Source organism: Lathamus discolor, chromosome 1, assembly GCF_037157495.1.
Source record: "Lathamus discolor isolate bLatDis1 chromosome 1, bLatDis1.hap1, whole genome shotgun sequence".
NCBI classification, from domain to species: Eukaryota; Metazoa; Chordata; class Aves; order Psittaciformes; family Psittacidae; genus Lathamus; species Lathamus discolor.
The window spans coordinates 83,295,810-83,312,550 of record NC_088884.1 but is presented as its reverse complement, the minus strand read 5'-3'; the positions used below and the strand labels follow the sequence as shown (position 1 = coordinate 83,312,550).

The 16,741-nt window shown below is 35.1% G+C and overlaps 2 protein-coding genes across 2 annotated transcripts in view; one reads left to right on the top strand and one right to left on the bottom strand.

Moving 5' to 3' along the window:
• Positions 1-4,583: 4,583 nt before the first annotated feature.
• CAPZA3 (capping actin protein of muscle Z-line subunit alpha 3) lies at positions 4,584-5,477 on the bottom strand. Its single transcript, XM_065665155.1, has one exon. It carries the CDS (start codon positions 5,475-5,477, stop codon positions 4,584-4,586), a length of 894 nt encoding a protein of 297 aa, XP_065521227.1.
• A 321-nt stretch (positions 5,478-5,798) lies between these two features.
• PLCZ1 (phospholipase C zeta 1) overlaps positions 5,799-16,741 on the top strand; it is a 56,044-nt gene continuing 45,101 nt past the window's right edge. The window contains exons 1-3 of the mRNA XM_065683418.1: positions 5,799-5,812; positions 6,416-6,539; positions 10,859-11,093. Coding sequence (XP_065539490.1) covers positions 5,799-5,812; positions 6,416-6,539; positions 10,859-11,093 — 373 coding nt within the window. The remainder of the gene's footprint in view (positions 5,813-6,415; positions 6,540-10,858; positions 11,094-16,741) is intronic.

Sequence of the window (16,741 nt, the reverse complement as noted above, 5' to 3'; positions counted from 1 at the left end):
AATAGTTCACAATATTTAAGTTTTGAATAGTGCCTTTTTGAAACCATTCCACATCTTTTATAACTCTTTTTTATAAATCTTTCATTAAAACAGAATTGTAAAATTAACTCTTTGTGTAATAGCATACTGACATACAGACTTGGAAAATATCTTGCCGTGTGACAAATCTACTTTTCCAGATTTGTTGAACATATTAAACAATTCCTACTGCAAAAGGGAAAATAATCCTTATGTTTGGTCTCACTATAACTAGAGCATTAATGAATTGATTGTTTGAAATCAGAGAGAGATATACACTTTACAGAATGTTCAGTGTATTTCCTTCACTTTTATTTCCTCTGTTTCAAAATAATGTTTTCCTTTCTTCTCTACACCTTTATAAGGAATAGGAAGTAAGGAATACAATGGAGATTTTAACCCAGACTGCAGCCTAGGCAGCATATAATCAGGGGTGATTTTTTTTTGTTTGTTTGTTTTTTTTTTTTTACAATATTATCATTTTCATTCCATGAATGAAATAAAGAAAGAATTAATACTGGTTTTGGAGAACTGCCCCCTCTAGGGGGAAAACATTCATTTCTTTCAGTAACTAGGACTATTGATAGACCTTGCTTTCTGCCAACAGATGACTTGAGTCTTTAGTGCCCTTCAAAGATATATCTGTTCTGAAATATACAAATAAAGTTGCTTTTAGTTCAACATATATAATTTAGAATTAAATTATGAAACTTGTTTTGCCACGTGTCCTCATTTTGATACGTTTTCCATCTGCTGCAGCACTAGAAAACATGAAGAAACTTTCTAATGCGAACCTTAAATATTCAGTCCAAATGCTAAAATTTTGATTTTCTTCCAATTTTAGTGCAGCTGGAAGCTGACAGTGAAGTCCCCACTAAGCTCCAATGTTACTGATGTAATAAAAATGATAATTTGCTTTGCAGCCTCAATTAATGGTAGATAAAACATTTCTTTCAGATATAAAAAATTAGAGCCAATTTGGCTCAGGTACATTTGTACCAACTTCTTGATACAATGACTCTACAAGCCTGTAAATAGAGTAGCACACTTTCAAAAAAATTCCCATTTTTGCTTGAAAGAAAAATACATCCCATCACGTAAAAGTTCTGAGCTGATAAAGTAGGTGATCTTCCCCTAGAGATAAAGAACCATAGCCATTGAGTAAAAACCGAAGATAAGAAGAACAAGAAAGAAGTTTTGGAAGCATATTACAGGAAGATACTTGATGACAATATATTTTTGCAGGCACAAAGCAAGTCTTTAAAAGTAGATAGTTATGACTGTGCATAGGTAGATATAGCTTCAAGTCTTGGTATGCTATAATCCAAGCTGTAGTAAAAGGCAATTGTAAGATACCATTTGAGAACTTTAATTTTTGTTTTAGTTATTCTTCATTTATTTTCTTAAAATATGGGGTACTGATGCCAATAAAAAGAGATGGATTTATAGCCATCTATAAGAATGGGAATGGTTTTCAAAGAAGTAGACTGAAAAGGAGGTGGGTATTAGAAATAATGTACATTGGCATGTATTCCCTATGCAACAAAAAAATCCTGATATGGGCAAAAGAGTAAGACATTGCAACTAAATTTCAAAGATATTCAGAGTCACAAAAGTGTATATGTAAAAGTTCGGTGACTTTTTTGAAGGAGTTTTACCCCTTCAGTTTCTTATATTTATTCCACTCTAAGTTTCAACTTTCCAAAAGAATAAAGTCCAGGCCCATCAGGGAGAATGTAGAGGGAAAAAGCTTGTATTGTAATTAACATGTAAATGCTCAAACTCCGACTCTCTGAACAGCTTTTGTTGCAAAATCTGTTATTCCCTCTTTTATAGAGAAAGGAAATTGAAGAAAAAGTTGAAAGTTCATAAAGGAAGACTGATAGGGAAGATAGGATAACAACCTTGTCCTACAATATTAAATGTTTTTATTATTGCACTCCTTGTTACAGTTTTGCCTTATTTAAAATGCCTGCGTTTTAAAGAAGAGATAACTTAATTCTACAGAGAACAGTATATTGCAAAATCTCATATACTCGCATCTCATAAGGGATTGATTTTGTGGAATAAATGTTCAAACTGAAAATCCTCTAACTGCTTAGTCTTTTCCATTGTTACCTACTGTTCCTCATTGTTACTTCCAGTTCGATATTTGTGTTTGAATAAAGTACTCTTTTCACAATCCAGAATTTCTAGTGTTATGTCCCTGTTTCTATCAGGACTTAAATTTATGTCCAAAATTTCTTCTATTATTCTGTACTACAGGCATGAACTACATTCACTACAGGCCATCTTCATTATAGCAGCCCTGGGTTGTATAACATTTTAAATAAAATTACTCTTCAGTAAAGAAATAATCACATATTCAAATAAATGCCATGTAAAGGCAGCTGCTTACTCATTGAATGGTCTCCAGCGGCAACATAGGCACTAAAAATGCTGGACTGGTGTTGTACTGACCTCAGTAGCTGCTGTGGGGTGAAAAGAGAATGACCCATAGGTAATGCAGCTTTCTGTGAAGAACTGAGGGAGCACAGAAAATGCTCTCTATGCTCCATCCTCCTCCCTGTTCGAGTGCATGGTGCAGATTCTTTAACAAATGAGCATCTATAAAAGGCATTGTCAAAGGACTTTTTTACAAGGGCAGAAGTCTGCTCTCTGCTTGCAGGAGGGAAACCTTATGTAATGAGGACCTTTCTGCACATAGATTCATACAACATGGCCAGAATCTTTGTGTGGAGTGACCATAAATAATAAACAACTCCATGAAAAAAAGTGCTCTAGTCTATGCAAATCTGAAGAAATTCAGTATATATCAGCATACATATTTATTTTAGTTTCATTCAAATAGTTTCAACACTACAACCTCATCTGCAATAAGGCTTTGTAAATTGGTAGGTTTATTAATAAAAATTAAGCACATGATGTTGTTATAGACAATATAGAATGATGGAGAATGATGTGTTTTATACTAGACACCTTTGGTTATTGGTTTCTGTGGATAATTAATTATCATATCCAGATGTATAGGGTAAAGAACCTCACACCTCACAGGTGTGAGTAGAGGTGCAAAATCTTTATTTTGCATCAGAAAAGTAATCTGAAGATGGTATTTTTGCACAATGTCTGTTATCCCTGAACCCATAATACTACTTTTTAAAGCAAAGGCAATGAAAGCAAATATGGCTAGTCTTAGCAGTAAAGCCACTGACCAGTATTCACAAAAGGGCATGCTCAATCCATGTGACAACGCAATTGCCACCAGTAGTGATGAAAAAAAGCAAAATCTTATGTTTACATTAAAAACATCTGACATTTGTAAGAATGTTTAAATGTTCATGTCACTATTTTTAGAAAGTTTAATGTTTACTGCTTGAAATTAAACTGTTTACAGAACAGAGAAAGTGTAAAGGGCTTTTCATTTATTGTAATAAGTATGACAGGAAAACACCACTGTCATAGTTTGAAAGTAAAACAAAATCACATACATTTTTTTGGCATTTGTAATAAACACTGTGAGATGGGAAGCAGCATTGCTTTGTTCTGTAATGCCATAACACCCAGCACAGAGCCCTGGTCACTTGTGAAATATCTTTTGCACTGTAAAATCAGAAAGTTATTCCTCCTGTGTACTGGTCCACCTTTGTTCCTGTGACTATGTTAGGGATGTCTCTTGTGTATATAAAGTGGTATGCACAAGCAAAGCCTGAAGGCTGAAATTCATGCATTTCAGTATTCAGAAAAACCTAGAAATAGCGCCTCAATATCTTTGCCAGCCTACCTTACCAATTTCCTTATAGCCAATGATATGTATAATATGAAGCTACATAAGTAAATATAATATTGTGTAAAATTACAAAGGAAAGCGAGAGTTTGCTTGCTGGGTCACCTGCAGTACTTTACTGACTTTGACATTTTGACCATTTCTAGTAACTCTAGAAGCAGTTGAAAAGTACTCAAAGAAAAATTTTTAAAATTAAGCAAATTATTTTCAGCAACTACAGACCTGAAATATTTTCAAAGTGGTGATTGATGATGGTTTTTGCACTTTCCCAAGTAATCCCAAAATAAATCAACCAAGCAACCCTGTTTTGCCTTTCTTTCTTTCTTTCTTTCTTTCTTTCTTCTTTTTCTTTCTTTCTTTCTTTCTTTCTTTCTTTCTTTCTTTCTTTCTTTCTTCTTTTTCTTTCTTTCTTTCTTTCTTCTTTTTCTTTCTTTCTCTTTCTTTCTTTCTTTCTTTCTTTCTTTCTTTCTTTCTTTCTTTCTTTCTTTCTTTCTTCTTTTTCTTTCTTTCTTTCTTTCTTTCTTTCTTTCTTTCTTTCTTTCTTTCTTTCTTTCTTTCTTTCTTTCTTTCTTTCTTTCTTTCTTTCTTTCTTTCTTTCTTTCTTTCTTTCTTTCTTTCTTTCTTTCTTTCTTTTTCTTTCTTTCTTTCTTTCTTCTTTTTCTTTCTTTCTCTTTCTTTCTTTCTTTCTTTCTTTCTTTCTTTCTTTCTTTCTTTCTTTCTTTCTTTCTTTCTATTTTTGAGGGTTTTCTTTTTTTATTATTTCTTAATTTATGCCACCATATCAAATATCACATTTCAGTAAGCTTGGGGACACTTCTGTATTGGAGACATTAGTGTTCAGATGCTGATCATTCAATAGTTTACTCCAGTTGATAAAAGTGCGAGTAACAGGGAGTTTCCTCCGCAGATTTTTCCCCCATATATCTTCTGAGAAAGCCTGAAGGTTTTCCAGAATGGCAGTATGAAACCTGGTGTCCTCAGCTTTCAGAAATTTCACAAAATCTGTGGCAAACTGACTTCGGTCTATCATATGTAGAGTATCAGTCACAGACTTGCTGACAGTTACATGGAGATTGGCATCTTTGAAGTAGTGTATCTGGAGGAGAAAGATCCCTGTAACTTGAGTAGTAAACGGAGTCAGGGCAAAAGTCCAGTCTGACTTCCAAAGGCAGTTCCAGTGATTTGAAGGCTGATACTGATGAGCCTCAATGCAAGCCACAAGCATCTGCTTCTTCCCCAGGCTTTTTTTGAACACAGAGCAGTTCGCTACAGGAAAGTGGCAACTTACATATTCCTTCAAGCCTTTGTGGAGGGTTTCTCTCCACAGTTCCCCCTCATCTAGCATCACCCCATGCAGGCAAGGTTTTCTGGTGACCCAACGCAGGTGGTCAAGCTCAAAAGAGAATTTGTCCTGAGGGTCGAAGAAGCGGTTTCCCCCCAGGTCATTGTAGTGGGTCAGAAGCACAGTGTGCCCATTTATTTTGATGGGGGTGAAGTTGCTCTTGTTGTGACAGGCCCTTATGCGGGCAGCCTCCTGCCTCATCAGCTGCTCATCTTGCACCAGAGCAGAGAGATCTCGGACAACCTGGCTGAATTCCCCAGGAGGAGACTGTCGTAGTAGGCTGCAAATGAGAGACACCTTCTCTGGCTTGCACAGGTCCTGCCCCGTGCACATGCTGGGGGCTAGGGTGACCCAAAGGGCAGGGGACTGCAGATGAGCGGAGGGCACTTCATGGTGGAGGAATAAGGTACAAGATGGTGGCAGGGGAAGGGAGGGTGTGTGCTGGAAAGGGGCCTGTGCTAGGGTCCCGCTGTCTGTGACCTCACAGCGTCACCAGGGCAGCGCTGGTGGGGTTCCAGTGCTGGGAGTTGTGCAGTAGGGAACGGGGGTGCAGAAACAGGGAGGGGGCCTGGTCAGGAACTGGACTAAGCCAAGGTGATGCCCTGCCAAATACCACTGCAGTGAAGAGGGCTGAGCAGGGAGTGCAGAGCCACCATGGAGGAGAACAGATATCCTCCTGATGTTGTACCTTCTCTTCCTTTTGCTGCTCTACCTCTTCCTCCTCCTCTCCCCTCCCTGCCGTGTGACAGCTGCTGCTGTGTGACCTCCCCACCTCCATGCCTGTGCACGGCCTATGACTGCATGGAGAGGGCCTGTGGCAGCCAGTGCAGCCTGGTCTGGCCTGGTCCAGCCAGGGCTGTTGAGGCTAGTTGGGTAGACACAGGGCTGGTCCTCACTGATGCTTGCTGTTGGCACTCCTCTTCCCACCATTGCCCACAGCTGCTGAATCACATCAGCCTCCTCGCATTTCCCTCCTCTCACTGCACCTCTTTCTTCACCCTGACCACCCCTTGTTTTCCTTCACACCCTCCCTTTCCCTTTCTGAGCCTCTTTGTTACCTTTGCTTCAGAGTCTCTGGGCATGGAGCAAAAATATGTTCCTTTGTGCCTCAGAGACTGCTACATTCTCAGAAATCAGAAGGCAAGGATGTTCTAGAGTATGAAAATAGCAAAGTGCAAGCTTTTTAGGCTAAAAGAAATGAAACTTCTCCCCTTTCCCTATTTAAAGGCAATGACATGAGACAGAAGTTTCCTTAACTTCATCTCTCATACATGGTTTTTGAGCATCATTCAGGATGATTTCATGGATGGGAAGATTGATTTAGGAAATACAATGCAGTTGCTTAAAAAATTTGAATTGCCTTTTAATTATGCACATGTGAAACATGTTTTCAAGGTAAGGAATATGTAGATGAAGCAATTAAGTACATTTAGAAGTCCAGTTATATTTTGCTGACTGATAAAAAATAACATTTTGAGAAGTGAATTTCATGCTAGTAGGGTTTGCAAAACCAGCAAATAACTTGTCTTATCCAGGTCTTTTTCTTCTGTGTAAAACAGACAACTGAACAGTTGCACTAGAATCATAGAATAGAATCATAGACTAGAATCATAGACTCATTTAAGTTGGAAAAGACCTTTAAGATTATCAAGTCCAGCCATTAATCAACACTGACAAGTACACCACTAAATCATGTCCCTAAGTGCTGCATCTACACATCTTTTAAATACTTCCAGGGCTGGAGCCTCAACCACTGCTATGGGCAGCCTGTTCCAATGCTTGACAGCCTTTTGGTGAAGAATTTTTTCCTAATATCCATCCTAAACCTCCCCTGGTGCAACTTGAGGTAATTTTGTCTTGTCCTGTCACTTGAACTTGGCAGAAGGACACCCAAGTAACGCCAACTTTTCACCACACCATAATATTGTACTGTGATAGAAAATATATAGGTTTTGATTCCCAGCTTTTTTGTAACATAGCTTCGCTTGAGAAAAATTAAAACATTCGGGCTTCATCCCATCCTTCTGTGCTCAAGCTAACAAGCCCAGGCATGCCTGTCTGATGCTGGGCAGAACCCATTAGAGTGACTTCCTAGAAATCCTTTTGCTGGGAGGAAAATATGGAATTGTCTGTACTTCTCAGGCTTCAGGTCAACATAGATCCAGCACACTTGTTAATTCAATTTTTCACTATTCCTTTTCTCTGGACTATATAAAAGGTATGCAGGAATGAATGGCTATTGCACTCTAACACTTGGGAAATGATGTGGGTTTGAGATATGGCAACATTTAAAAGATTTCTATGAAACTTACACAATACAGCTAGAAATTTGACTTACTAATAAGTTAATTTAGTGCAGGTAAGCAAAATACCACAAAATGAACGCAGTCCTAAGTGAGAAGGTACTGCAAAATTGAGTGTCTTTGGTTTTCATGTTCTTTAGGTCCCCTCTAGGTCCCTCAGGTCCTCTCAAAAGATGTATGATTTTTCCTTTTAGCTCATTTTTTTAAACAAATTAGCTGGCAAAGCTGTTTTCCTAAGGGACTGAAGCCAAGTGGCTATACATATGTGATTTCTTTGAGAATTTTTTAACCAGCTGGCTGATTCTGCCCAGATTTTATGAGGAAAATTAATTATGGCAAGTCTGAAACTTTTAGGTCACATCATGCTGGCAGGCAGGCAGAGGATAGGCATTAAAATTTCCTCACTCCATCTTGTTCCTCTGTCATTGTTCTATGCCTTATAGAGCCAATGTAAAACCAGCAGTGTGAACTCATTCCTTGCTAAAGAGTCTGTCTGTGGCTTTTGAACTTGCACTGCGTTGAAAGAATTTCCAGCCTTGAGAATCTCATGAGAACTTGAAAACATTTCTCAGTGTCTCTGGTATTTTCCACCGACTTTACTTTCTGACAAAAATTTGAGATAGATAGCTGATCAATTGTGGAGAGAGAAAAGAGTAATTATATGAGGAAGTGACCTGCATCGAACAAGTCTAATTTAATTATATTTAACACTATAATATACTCAACAGTGTGATTTAGTTATTTATAGCAGTACTGCTAGGTATTCTTTGCTATTTGAGAGAGATTTGAGTATGTTCAGTAGTTTCGGGGCCGAAATTGTTCATCAGTAAATTAATATGTAAAAATCTAAAGCAGTCTGGGAGGTAATCTTAACCAGCATCATTGTCAATAACTATGCATCAACAGTTAATTGAATGATTATACAAGACAATAATTTTTATAGAAAACATTCTTTAAAGAATATCTTGATTTTTTCTTGTCTAGTCTCATTGAATTTGTTTCACTGTAATGCTCCAATGCTCCTTTGAACATTATCAGAACTATGAACATTAAGATTTTAAAGGTATAATGCATTTTCATATAATTCCTCTCAAGTCTGTCTTTGCCAAGATACTTTTTCTTTTTCTGAATAGCAAAGAATTGATGTGAAGTAAGAAAAATAACAAAAATATTTTTTTTTTAGCAACATGCTTTTCATAACTTTAACTTGAAAAGTTCTCCTGTATAGTATTATTGCCTGTATTTCATCGAGACATAGCTGAGATAGAAAATTTAACTTTTTGCCCAGCTTTACTTTGTGCCAGTACCTAAGTGAGCATTGCCAGGGTCCTCATAGATTCTTTAATTCCAAAATAAGTTGGGTTTTTTTTTTTTTTTTTTGACTTAATGGTCATGAGTAAATTTGTTGTTTTCTTAGAGTTCTTAAGAATCAGATTGAAGACATCCACCTCGGATGTGGGATTTCTCAAGCAGCAATGAAATGAATATTATTAGCATTTGTATTGAATTATTTTCTTGATGGTGATTTCTGTTAAAAATCATCATTACAAATGTCTTTCACAAACTGAAAGCAAGTACTTATGTACTGATTTGTAAAATTTTTGTCTAGAACTCCTTATGAAATTCACTTTCATATTTGTTTTGGTTATTGAATGCATTCTTTATCATTGTACTTATTCAGACATGTCCTTAGTAGGAACTGTACTGCATAGGAAGAATGCATCATTCTCGTTTCAGGTTTTATGGTTATCTCTTCAAAAGTAATCTTACTTAATAGTAATCAAAACTCTTCATCAAGGAGAAGCCAGGACTCAAGTGAACCATTTCATGTTTATAGACACTTTTGGAGCAGCTATACTAACCACATTGGCTGTCATGTTATTAGATGCTGAAATGTTGCCTCTTTGGTAGTCTCAGTTTAAAGAGCCAACAATTATAAATTTTGATGAGCGTACAGTAAAAAAAATGAGGAAATGGTTTTCCATTTATTTATTTTTGTGAGTAGTTTTGTTGGTAAGTATCCAAAATATCTCTTAATTTGGCAACTTGTAAGAATCATGTAAGCAAAAATGTTAGGAATGTCTGTATTTTATATGCACAATTTTTTCATATGCACATATGCACAAACTACAAATATTTCTTGTAGTTTTTTTTAAGAATAATTAAGATTTTTAAGCCTGAGAAACAGGTAAATGGCACAAATGGTAAAAAATATTATACTACTAAAATGCTTTTGACCTTTTGATTTTTTGAGTGGCTTTTATGCTGAAATACTGAAATTAATTAATGTGCTAACATTTTGTATACTCTGAAAACAAGCTTACAGTATAAGAATTCTGAAAGTGTGAATAATTAATCTGAGTTAAACATTCTGGCTTGTTAAGAATAGAACATGATGTCATAGGTTGTTATAAAATATCTTGTCTTCAAACTTTAATAGTGTTTCTTATTTCATTCTGGTGGGTTGGCCCTGGGTAGATGCCGGGTGCCCACCAAAGCTGTTCTATCACTCCCCTCTTCAACTGGACAGGAGAGAGTATAATGAAAGGTTTATGGGCTGAGATAAGGACAGGGAGAAATTATTCACCAACTGCCATCATGGGCAAAACAAACTCAATTTGTAGAAATTAGTTTTATTTATTAACAATCAAATCAGAGTAGGATAAAGAGAAATAAAACCAAATCTTAAAACCAACTCCTGCCACCCTTCCCTTCTTCCTAGGCTTAACTTTCAACTTTAGCAGCTCTTGGGACCAGCCGGCATTGCGTCTGGTTCACGTAAGGGAAGCTTCTAACAGTTTCTCACAGAAAAAACCCCTTGTAGCCCTCCTGCTACTGAAACTTTGCCACACAAAACCAATAAATTGATGTATTGAAAGAATTTGATTTCATGATAATTTGGTCATCCTTATTTTATTTTTTAGATTACTGTTTTCCATGTGTTGTATGTAAATTTAACTGACAGTATTTACAATATGATTTAAATTGCTGTTGGAGAGGCAGTATATTAAATATATTTTCCAGTCACTAATTTTCATACTGAGGTTTATTTTACTGCATAGCACTTTAGAGTTTTTTTATAATGTGTTTTAATATTGCATATATGTCAGATAGAAATTTATTGTGATTGCTTAGGAGCTAATTCTGTCATATGGTACATTTTAATTTGTATAAAATATTTTTAACACACAAAGTCAAATCTAAAAGTTGCATGTAGAAGAATATTATTTGATAATTCATAGCAGTCACTGTTGTCTGAGATTTTTTTTCTATTATTCTTGGTCTTATGATCACTTATAATAGTGATTTGTGTGTATCTATCTTTGCATCATTGCATATCTTTTTCTTGACTGTTTTGGTGTTTGTGTTGGTTGTGGTTTCATTTTCTTTTTTTTTTTTTTTATTTCCCAGAAAACAATTGACAAACGGAAGGAACATATGATTAACATAGAAGACTTCAGGGCAATTTATCGAACCATTGTACACAGACCTGAATTCCTTGAAATTTTCCGTGCTTACGCTCCAAACAGCAAAACTCTAGCTCATGGCCAGGTCGTTGAATTTCTGAAGAAAGAACAATATGAAACTGATGAGTGTGAAACAACTGCCTTAGAAATAATTTTAAAGTATGAACCCATTGAAGAAGGTATGCATAGTTTAAGTATTTCATATCTAGTTGTTATTTATTGTGCTACTGTCAGTGACTGTGTTTATGTTTTTGAATACTTACTTGACAATGCAAACTGAAAATTAAAGAAAATGAATGTAAGCAATTATATTATAATTCTGTATGTTATACAATACCTTTTGTACGCACATGTAAAAATGCTGGTTTTCTTAAAATTCATATCTTTGAACACTGTGAATGTAATAATACAAAACCCCATTAATAAAGCACAATAAATTTACATGGCCTATTGCTTAGTGATAGCATATTACATACCAGATCCATCATTCTTATTTCTGTTTGCAACACTCTGGTCCAAAATCTACATGTAGATTGCTTCAAACAAAACACTAAATCTTCAAAGTGCAGTAAATCTTTTTAATGCCTACAGAAACATGAGAATGACAATTATTAGGAAAACAATCTGAATTTATTTTTTTTTGAGCTAAATTGTTCAAAAATAATTTTGCTTAAGAATTTAGAGGAATATGAATATTGGATTAAAAAGATAAAAAATAGATTGTATTTTGTTAGCAACTGGTTTGCTCAGCACAGGATCTTTGTCTTAGAGCAAATCAATCATAATTAAATCTGTAATAATGAATTCATTTTTTAAGTTTTCAGTATTAAAATCTGAAGACTGATGACATAATTTTTGAAGACTAGAAAATGTCAGAATTTAATGTAATATAATTTAGTATAACTCTACTGACTACTGTCATTCACGATTGTAATAAAGTGAAAATAAGTGTAGTTAAACCCATAGCATTTCAAAGCATATTTTGCAACCAAGATCATTCTAATCTTATTTCAGAGTCATATGAATTGGACAGCATTGTTGATACAGTTGAGATTTTTGCCAGAAGTTTATCTTACAAATGGAAAAAAAGCATGATACTAGAGTTTGTTATAGTACTTATATTTTGTACTATTGAAACCTACAATTTAATAGATTATTCTCTATGAATCATGCTTTTTGCACTTGGTATAATCGAGTGTTATATAGTGGAAAAGTTAAATATAGAAATAATCCAATATCAGAGATTTTACAGAGCAAAACAGCTTCTAAGGTTGTATCTACTGAGAAGACTGAAACCTTAGACAGTTACCTTGTGGTTTGCCCTCAGCAGGATATGATTAATAATGACATCAGGGATGCACTGAAGCAGTCTTGCAGATGTGGTGGATTCTCAGCATCTTCACCGGACATGGGGTCTGATTATTAATCTGTCCCATTATATATATATATATATAGATGTTATTATCCATGGTATTGGGGTTAAAACTATAATTATCTAATAATGCTATCCCAAGCCAAAATGCCATTTCCTTTTTCTCCTCTGATCAGCCTCTAAGAGTAGGTCTCTAGACACAGACTTCTACTGTCACAGAGTCATGGAACTGTTTAGATGGAAAGGGACCTCTGGAGAGCAGCTACTCTAGCTTTTAGCTCAAAGCAAGGTTAACAATGACTTTAAAATAAGTTTCTCAGGATATTTTTTTCAGTCAAAACCTGAAAACATCTGAGGACAAAGATCCATAGTCTCCTTCATGTACCCAGAAATGGCTTCCAAGAGTTCTTATACCATGAACCAACTGGCAAACTTGCAGTTTTCTGATATGAATGATAAAATCATAGAATTATAGAATGATTTATGTTGAAGGGACCATTAAAGGTCACTGAGTCCAACCTTCTTGCAATAATCAACCAGATCAGGTTGCTCATGTATCACCTGTCTGGGCAACCTGTTCCTCTGTTTCACCACATACATTTCATACATTTATTACTTTAAAAGCCTTTTCTTTTTATATAGTTATTTTTTTCTTTCTGTGTTTCAGTTTCTTTGTTTTCATGGTGGTTTGCTTTCTCTGCTCTCTGTCCTTTATTTAACTTTTCCCCTTGTCCTGTATATTCTGTTCTTCAGTTCACTCTTAGTTATTACACACCATTTTTTTTACTTTAGTTTTCTCAGGGTTCTTATCTGCCATTTTAATTGTCTACTCATTTTACTGTCTTCTCTCACTTGAGTAATTTAGTGATAATGCACACCCTCTTCCCCCGTCACCCAAAGACTTACATGTCCCCATGGCTGACTTGCAGAAGCAGCACTGTGCAAAATCCTCGTAGGTGCCTGATCACCTTCTCTGTCTGAATCATAAGAACTCTGAGATGAGTGGAGTAATATGTATATTCTTCAGCTATAAAAGGCTGCCTCAAGTTATGGTGTAACATTTCTGCTGAGTTTCACTGAACATAACTCGAGGCAAAATTTTCAGCTAAGCTATGTAAAGGAAATCAGAGCTAACTGAATTTTATTGCAAGCTGTTACATTGGCCAGTAGAACATGAAGCTCAGATGTTTAGCTTTGTCACTTTCCTTTGGTTTTCTGTCTTTGGTAAAGGGTAGAAATGATTACTAATTAAGAAAAATAAAACCCAAGAAGGAGAAAATCTTCCTTTTAGGATAATAGCCCTGGAAGATCTCTCTGAGCATGCACACTATGGTTGGAAGGAGAAACTGGATTACTCTTTCAACAAAAAACAGAAGATAATTCAGTTTCATTAAGAGTCGCCCACTAATAGCTACAAGACCTTTGATTCCTTATGCCATTGCTCTCTGAGGCTGCCTTTCAAAATAGGACATATTTTACTGCATACATTCAACTCTTCCTGAGAGCTAATACATTTACTAATTAATTATACAATAAGTGAATGGTTTATCTATTTGTATGGGAAAGTTAATAGCTATAAAGTGGTTTAACTATGAAGACTATTTACTCAGTTAGAAAACACATTTGTAAACATCAACTGAAGTTTCTACGGTTTTCAGTTCAATGTCTGGTTTAAATTTCAGATGCTGAGACAAATTCTTGTTTCTTCATCTGTGATAAAATTGTTTATTTTTCAATTAGAAATAATCTTACTGAATGAAATAATAGTTGCATTATTCATGCTCCTTCACATGAACTAATACTCCCACTCAAACATATTTATTTGAAAGTTCCAGTTATGACTGACTTGGTAGTTGATTCATATGGTATTGAGATATACCTATTTTGTGTAACTGTTATTCTGAATTTGGTGTAGAATATTCTTCATCAGGATGATTCACTGGACTCATCTGCTATACTTGTCCTGTGTATTGCAGAAAGGAAAAAAGGCAGACTGACACTTGGTTACCTGGTTCGCTAGTAGTAACAACCGTTATCTGCTAAACTTGATAGCACTAGTATGTCAATATTAAGATGAAAGCAGTGACTAGATTTTGTATACAACATTGATAAGTCCATCTATAACCTTTAGTGCATCCCTAACATTAGTGTACGTATGGAGAAGATCCAAATGTCACTTTTGTTCTATACGATCATCTGGTTATGTCTCCATTTTACTATTCATTTTGCAGACAAAAAGTATTGCTTATTATTCAGTATTTGCATGGATGCAACTAGAATCAGAGTGAAGATAAGAAGGTGTATCCCACTATTATTTACACTGTAGTGCCATTCAAAGACTCTGCTCCTGTCTACTTTCCTGCTAGGCTGCACAAAACCAGCTCAAAAACACAATCCTGTCTTGAAAAACTTGCTTACTTTGTGAATGACTATATAAGCTTGGTGCATCTGTCAGATAAAGAATTTGAGTAATTATAGAATTATAGAATGGTTTGGTTTGGAAAAGACCTTAAAGATCATCTAGTTCCAACCCCAGTCCAGGATGTATTTACACAATTGTCTAATAATAATATAAAAATATAAAGAAGTATTGTATATTTATACAAAAAATATATAAATATATAATATTATTAATATTGTTTATTTAAAAAAATATTTCAGCTTATTCCAAGAATATAAATTCTTTTAAGCTTGTTTTTTGTGTGAGAAAGACAGAGAACATGCCTTTGCAGGAGAAAATTTTTGATCCCATTGGCCACTATATATGAATTTAACAGAGCAGATTCTTTCTTCAGATTTCATAAAAAGTTGCATGAAATAAGAAAAAAGATTTAAACTGTATCCTTATTATAGCCAAGGAAATATTTCTGTCCTTACTGTTCACTTAAAACATAAATGTTTTAGTCTGATATTAAGTAGTCAGATTTCACAGTATTAAATCCAATTTGTCAATGTTTCTGTCTTGATTATATTATTACCTGATACCTTCAACAATTATTGAAAGCTTCCTTCTTCCAATACAGCAGAATAATACCCTTGTCTCTTACTGCAAGTATTTCTCAAGATTTCACCCCTAAAATTCCCAGCAGATGTATTTGTACTCATTTTGATATTTCTGATGGCCAAGTAACATAAACATTTAATTATTAATTCAGCTATTAGGATATAAAGCATACACACATTTAATACCAGGGAAAAAACACTTTTCTCCTGTTTCCAGGCTCAACTTCAGATCAGTTTCCTCTCCTCCCCATTTCCTAGTCTCCACTTCAGGCCATGCATCTCCCATCGTCTGAAACTGCAGGTTGTGCGCAGTTTCTTCAGTGAGGAATCAGGTGTTACAGGTTGCTGTGGTCAACGCATTTATTGATTTCTTTCTGCCACTTCACCTTTGTCACACTTTAGTTGTATGCAGTTCAAGGACAGCAGCTACATATAACTGGGAATAATGTTTATAAGCCAATGTAATGTAAGGGTATGTAATAAACTGTGTAAAAATACAAATATTTCAGTATTTTTCACTAATATAAAAGATAAATTAAAAAAAGTAAATGGAGTTAGCGGTCCAACTTCTAATTACATAAAGAAATGTACAGAACATGAAAAAGAAATTAATCAGAAATGAAACCCAGATACTACTGATGAAAAGCCTTCAAACAAATCGAATTTACAATTCACTTAATTCATTATAGATAAAACATATGGGATTAATGTATTCTGGTTTGAGCAACATATAAAAAAATTTGAAATATTTTTTAAAGACCCAAAAAGTAGAATATTAGTCTTATTGCTACAAGTTTAAAACAATATAACATATGCATGTGAATAAATCAAAAAGGTCAATATACTAAACAAGATGCAACTACCAAGAATCATCAGGGTAGCAATAAGTCATTTTGCAAATAAATTAAAAGAAAGACCAAGGAAATTCTTGATGCACTACCTAAGTACTATTGTGTGGCTAATATTATTAATGTGACCAGAGCAAGAGCTCAGCCAAAAATGGGGAAAAAAACTGGGTAGGACATGCTTAAATGGCTTAATCAGGTCAGTGAAGACAGGTTGACAAATGTGCGTTCTTAGAAAACTGATTGTAACAAGCTTGGCTAATACAGGTTACCTTTGAAAACCTGTGGAGAACAGATAATGAGTTGAAAGACTGGGAAAGATCAAATCTAATATCTATTTTAGAAAGGAACCATCCAAAAAACCAGACACCAGGAAAAAATGGGAAAGTAATGGACATGAAATCACGTCCAAGATGGTAAGAATGAGTAGCAGTCTGTCAGGTCTTACCATAAAGAAATACTATCCAGTTTTCTTCTATGAGAGAGTAAGAGTGCTGGGGGATAGAAGAAAAAAGATACTTTTTAACACTGTTTTGCATTCTAAAAAGCAATTTGAGGAAACAGGCAAACTAACTACATGGTACATAAGGAACTCATTAGGTAATTA

Excerpts from the sequence above, each read along its gene's own strand:
- CAPZA3 (XM_065665155.1), bottom strand. The coding sequence starts at position 5,477 with ATGTGCACGGGGCAGGACCTGTGCAAGCCAGAGAAGGTGTCTCTCATT.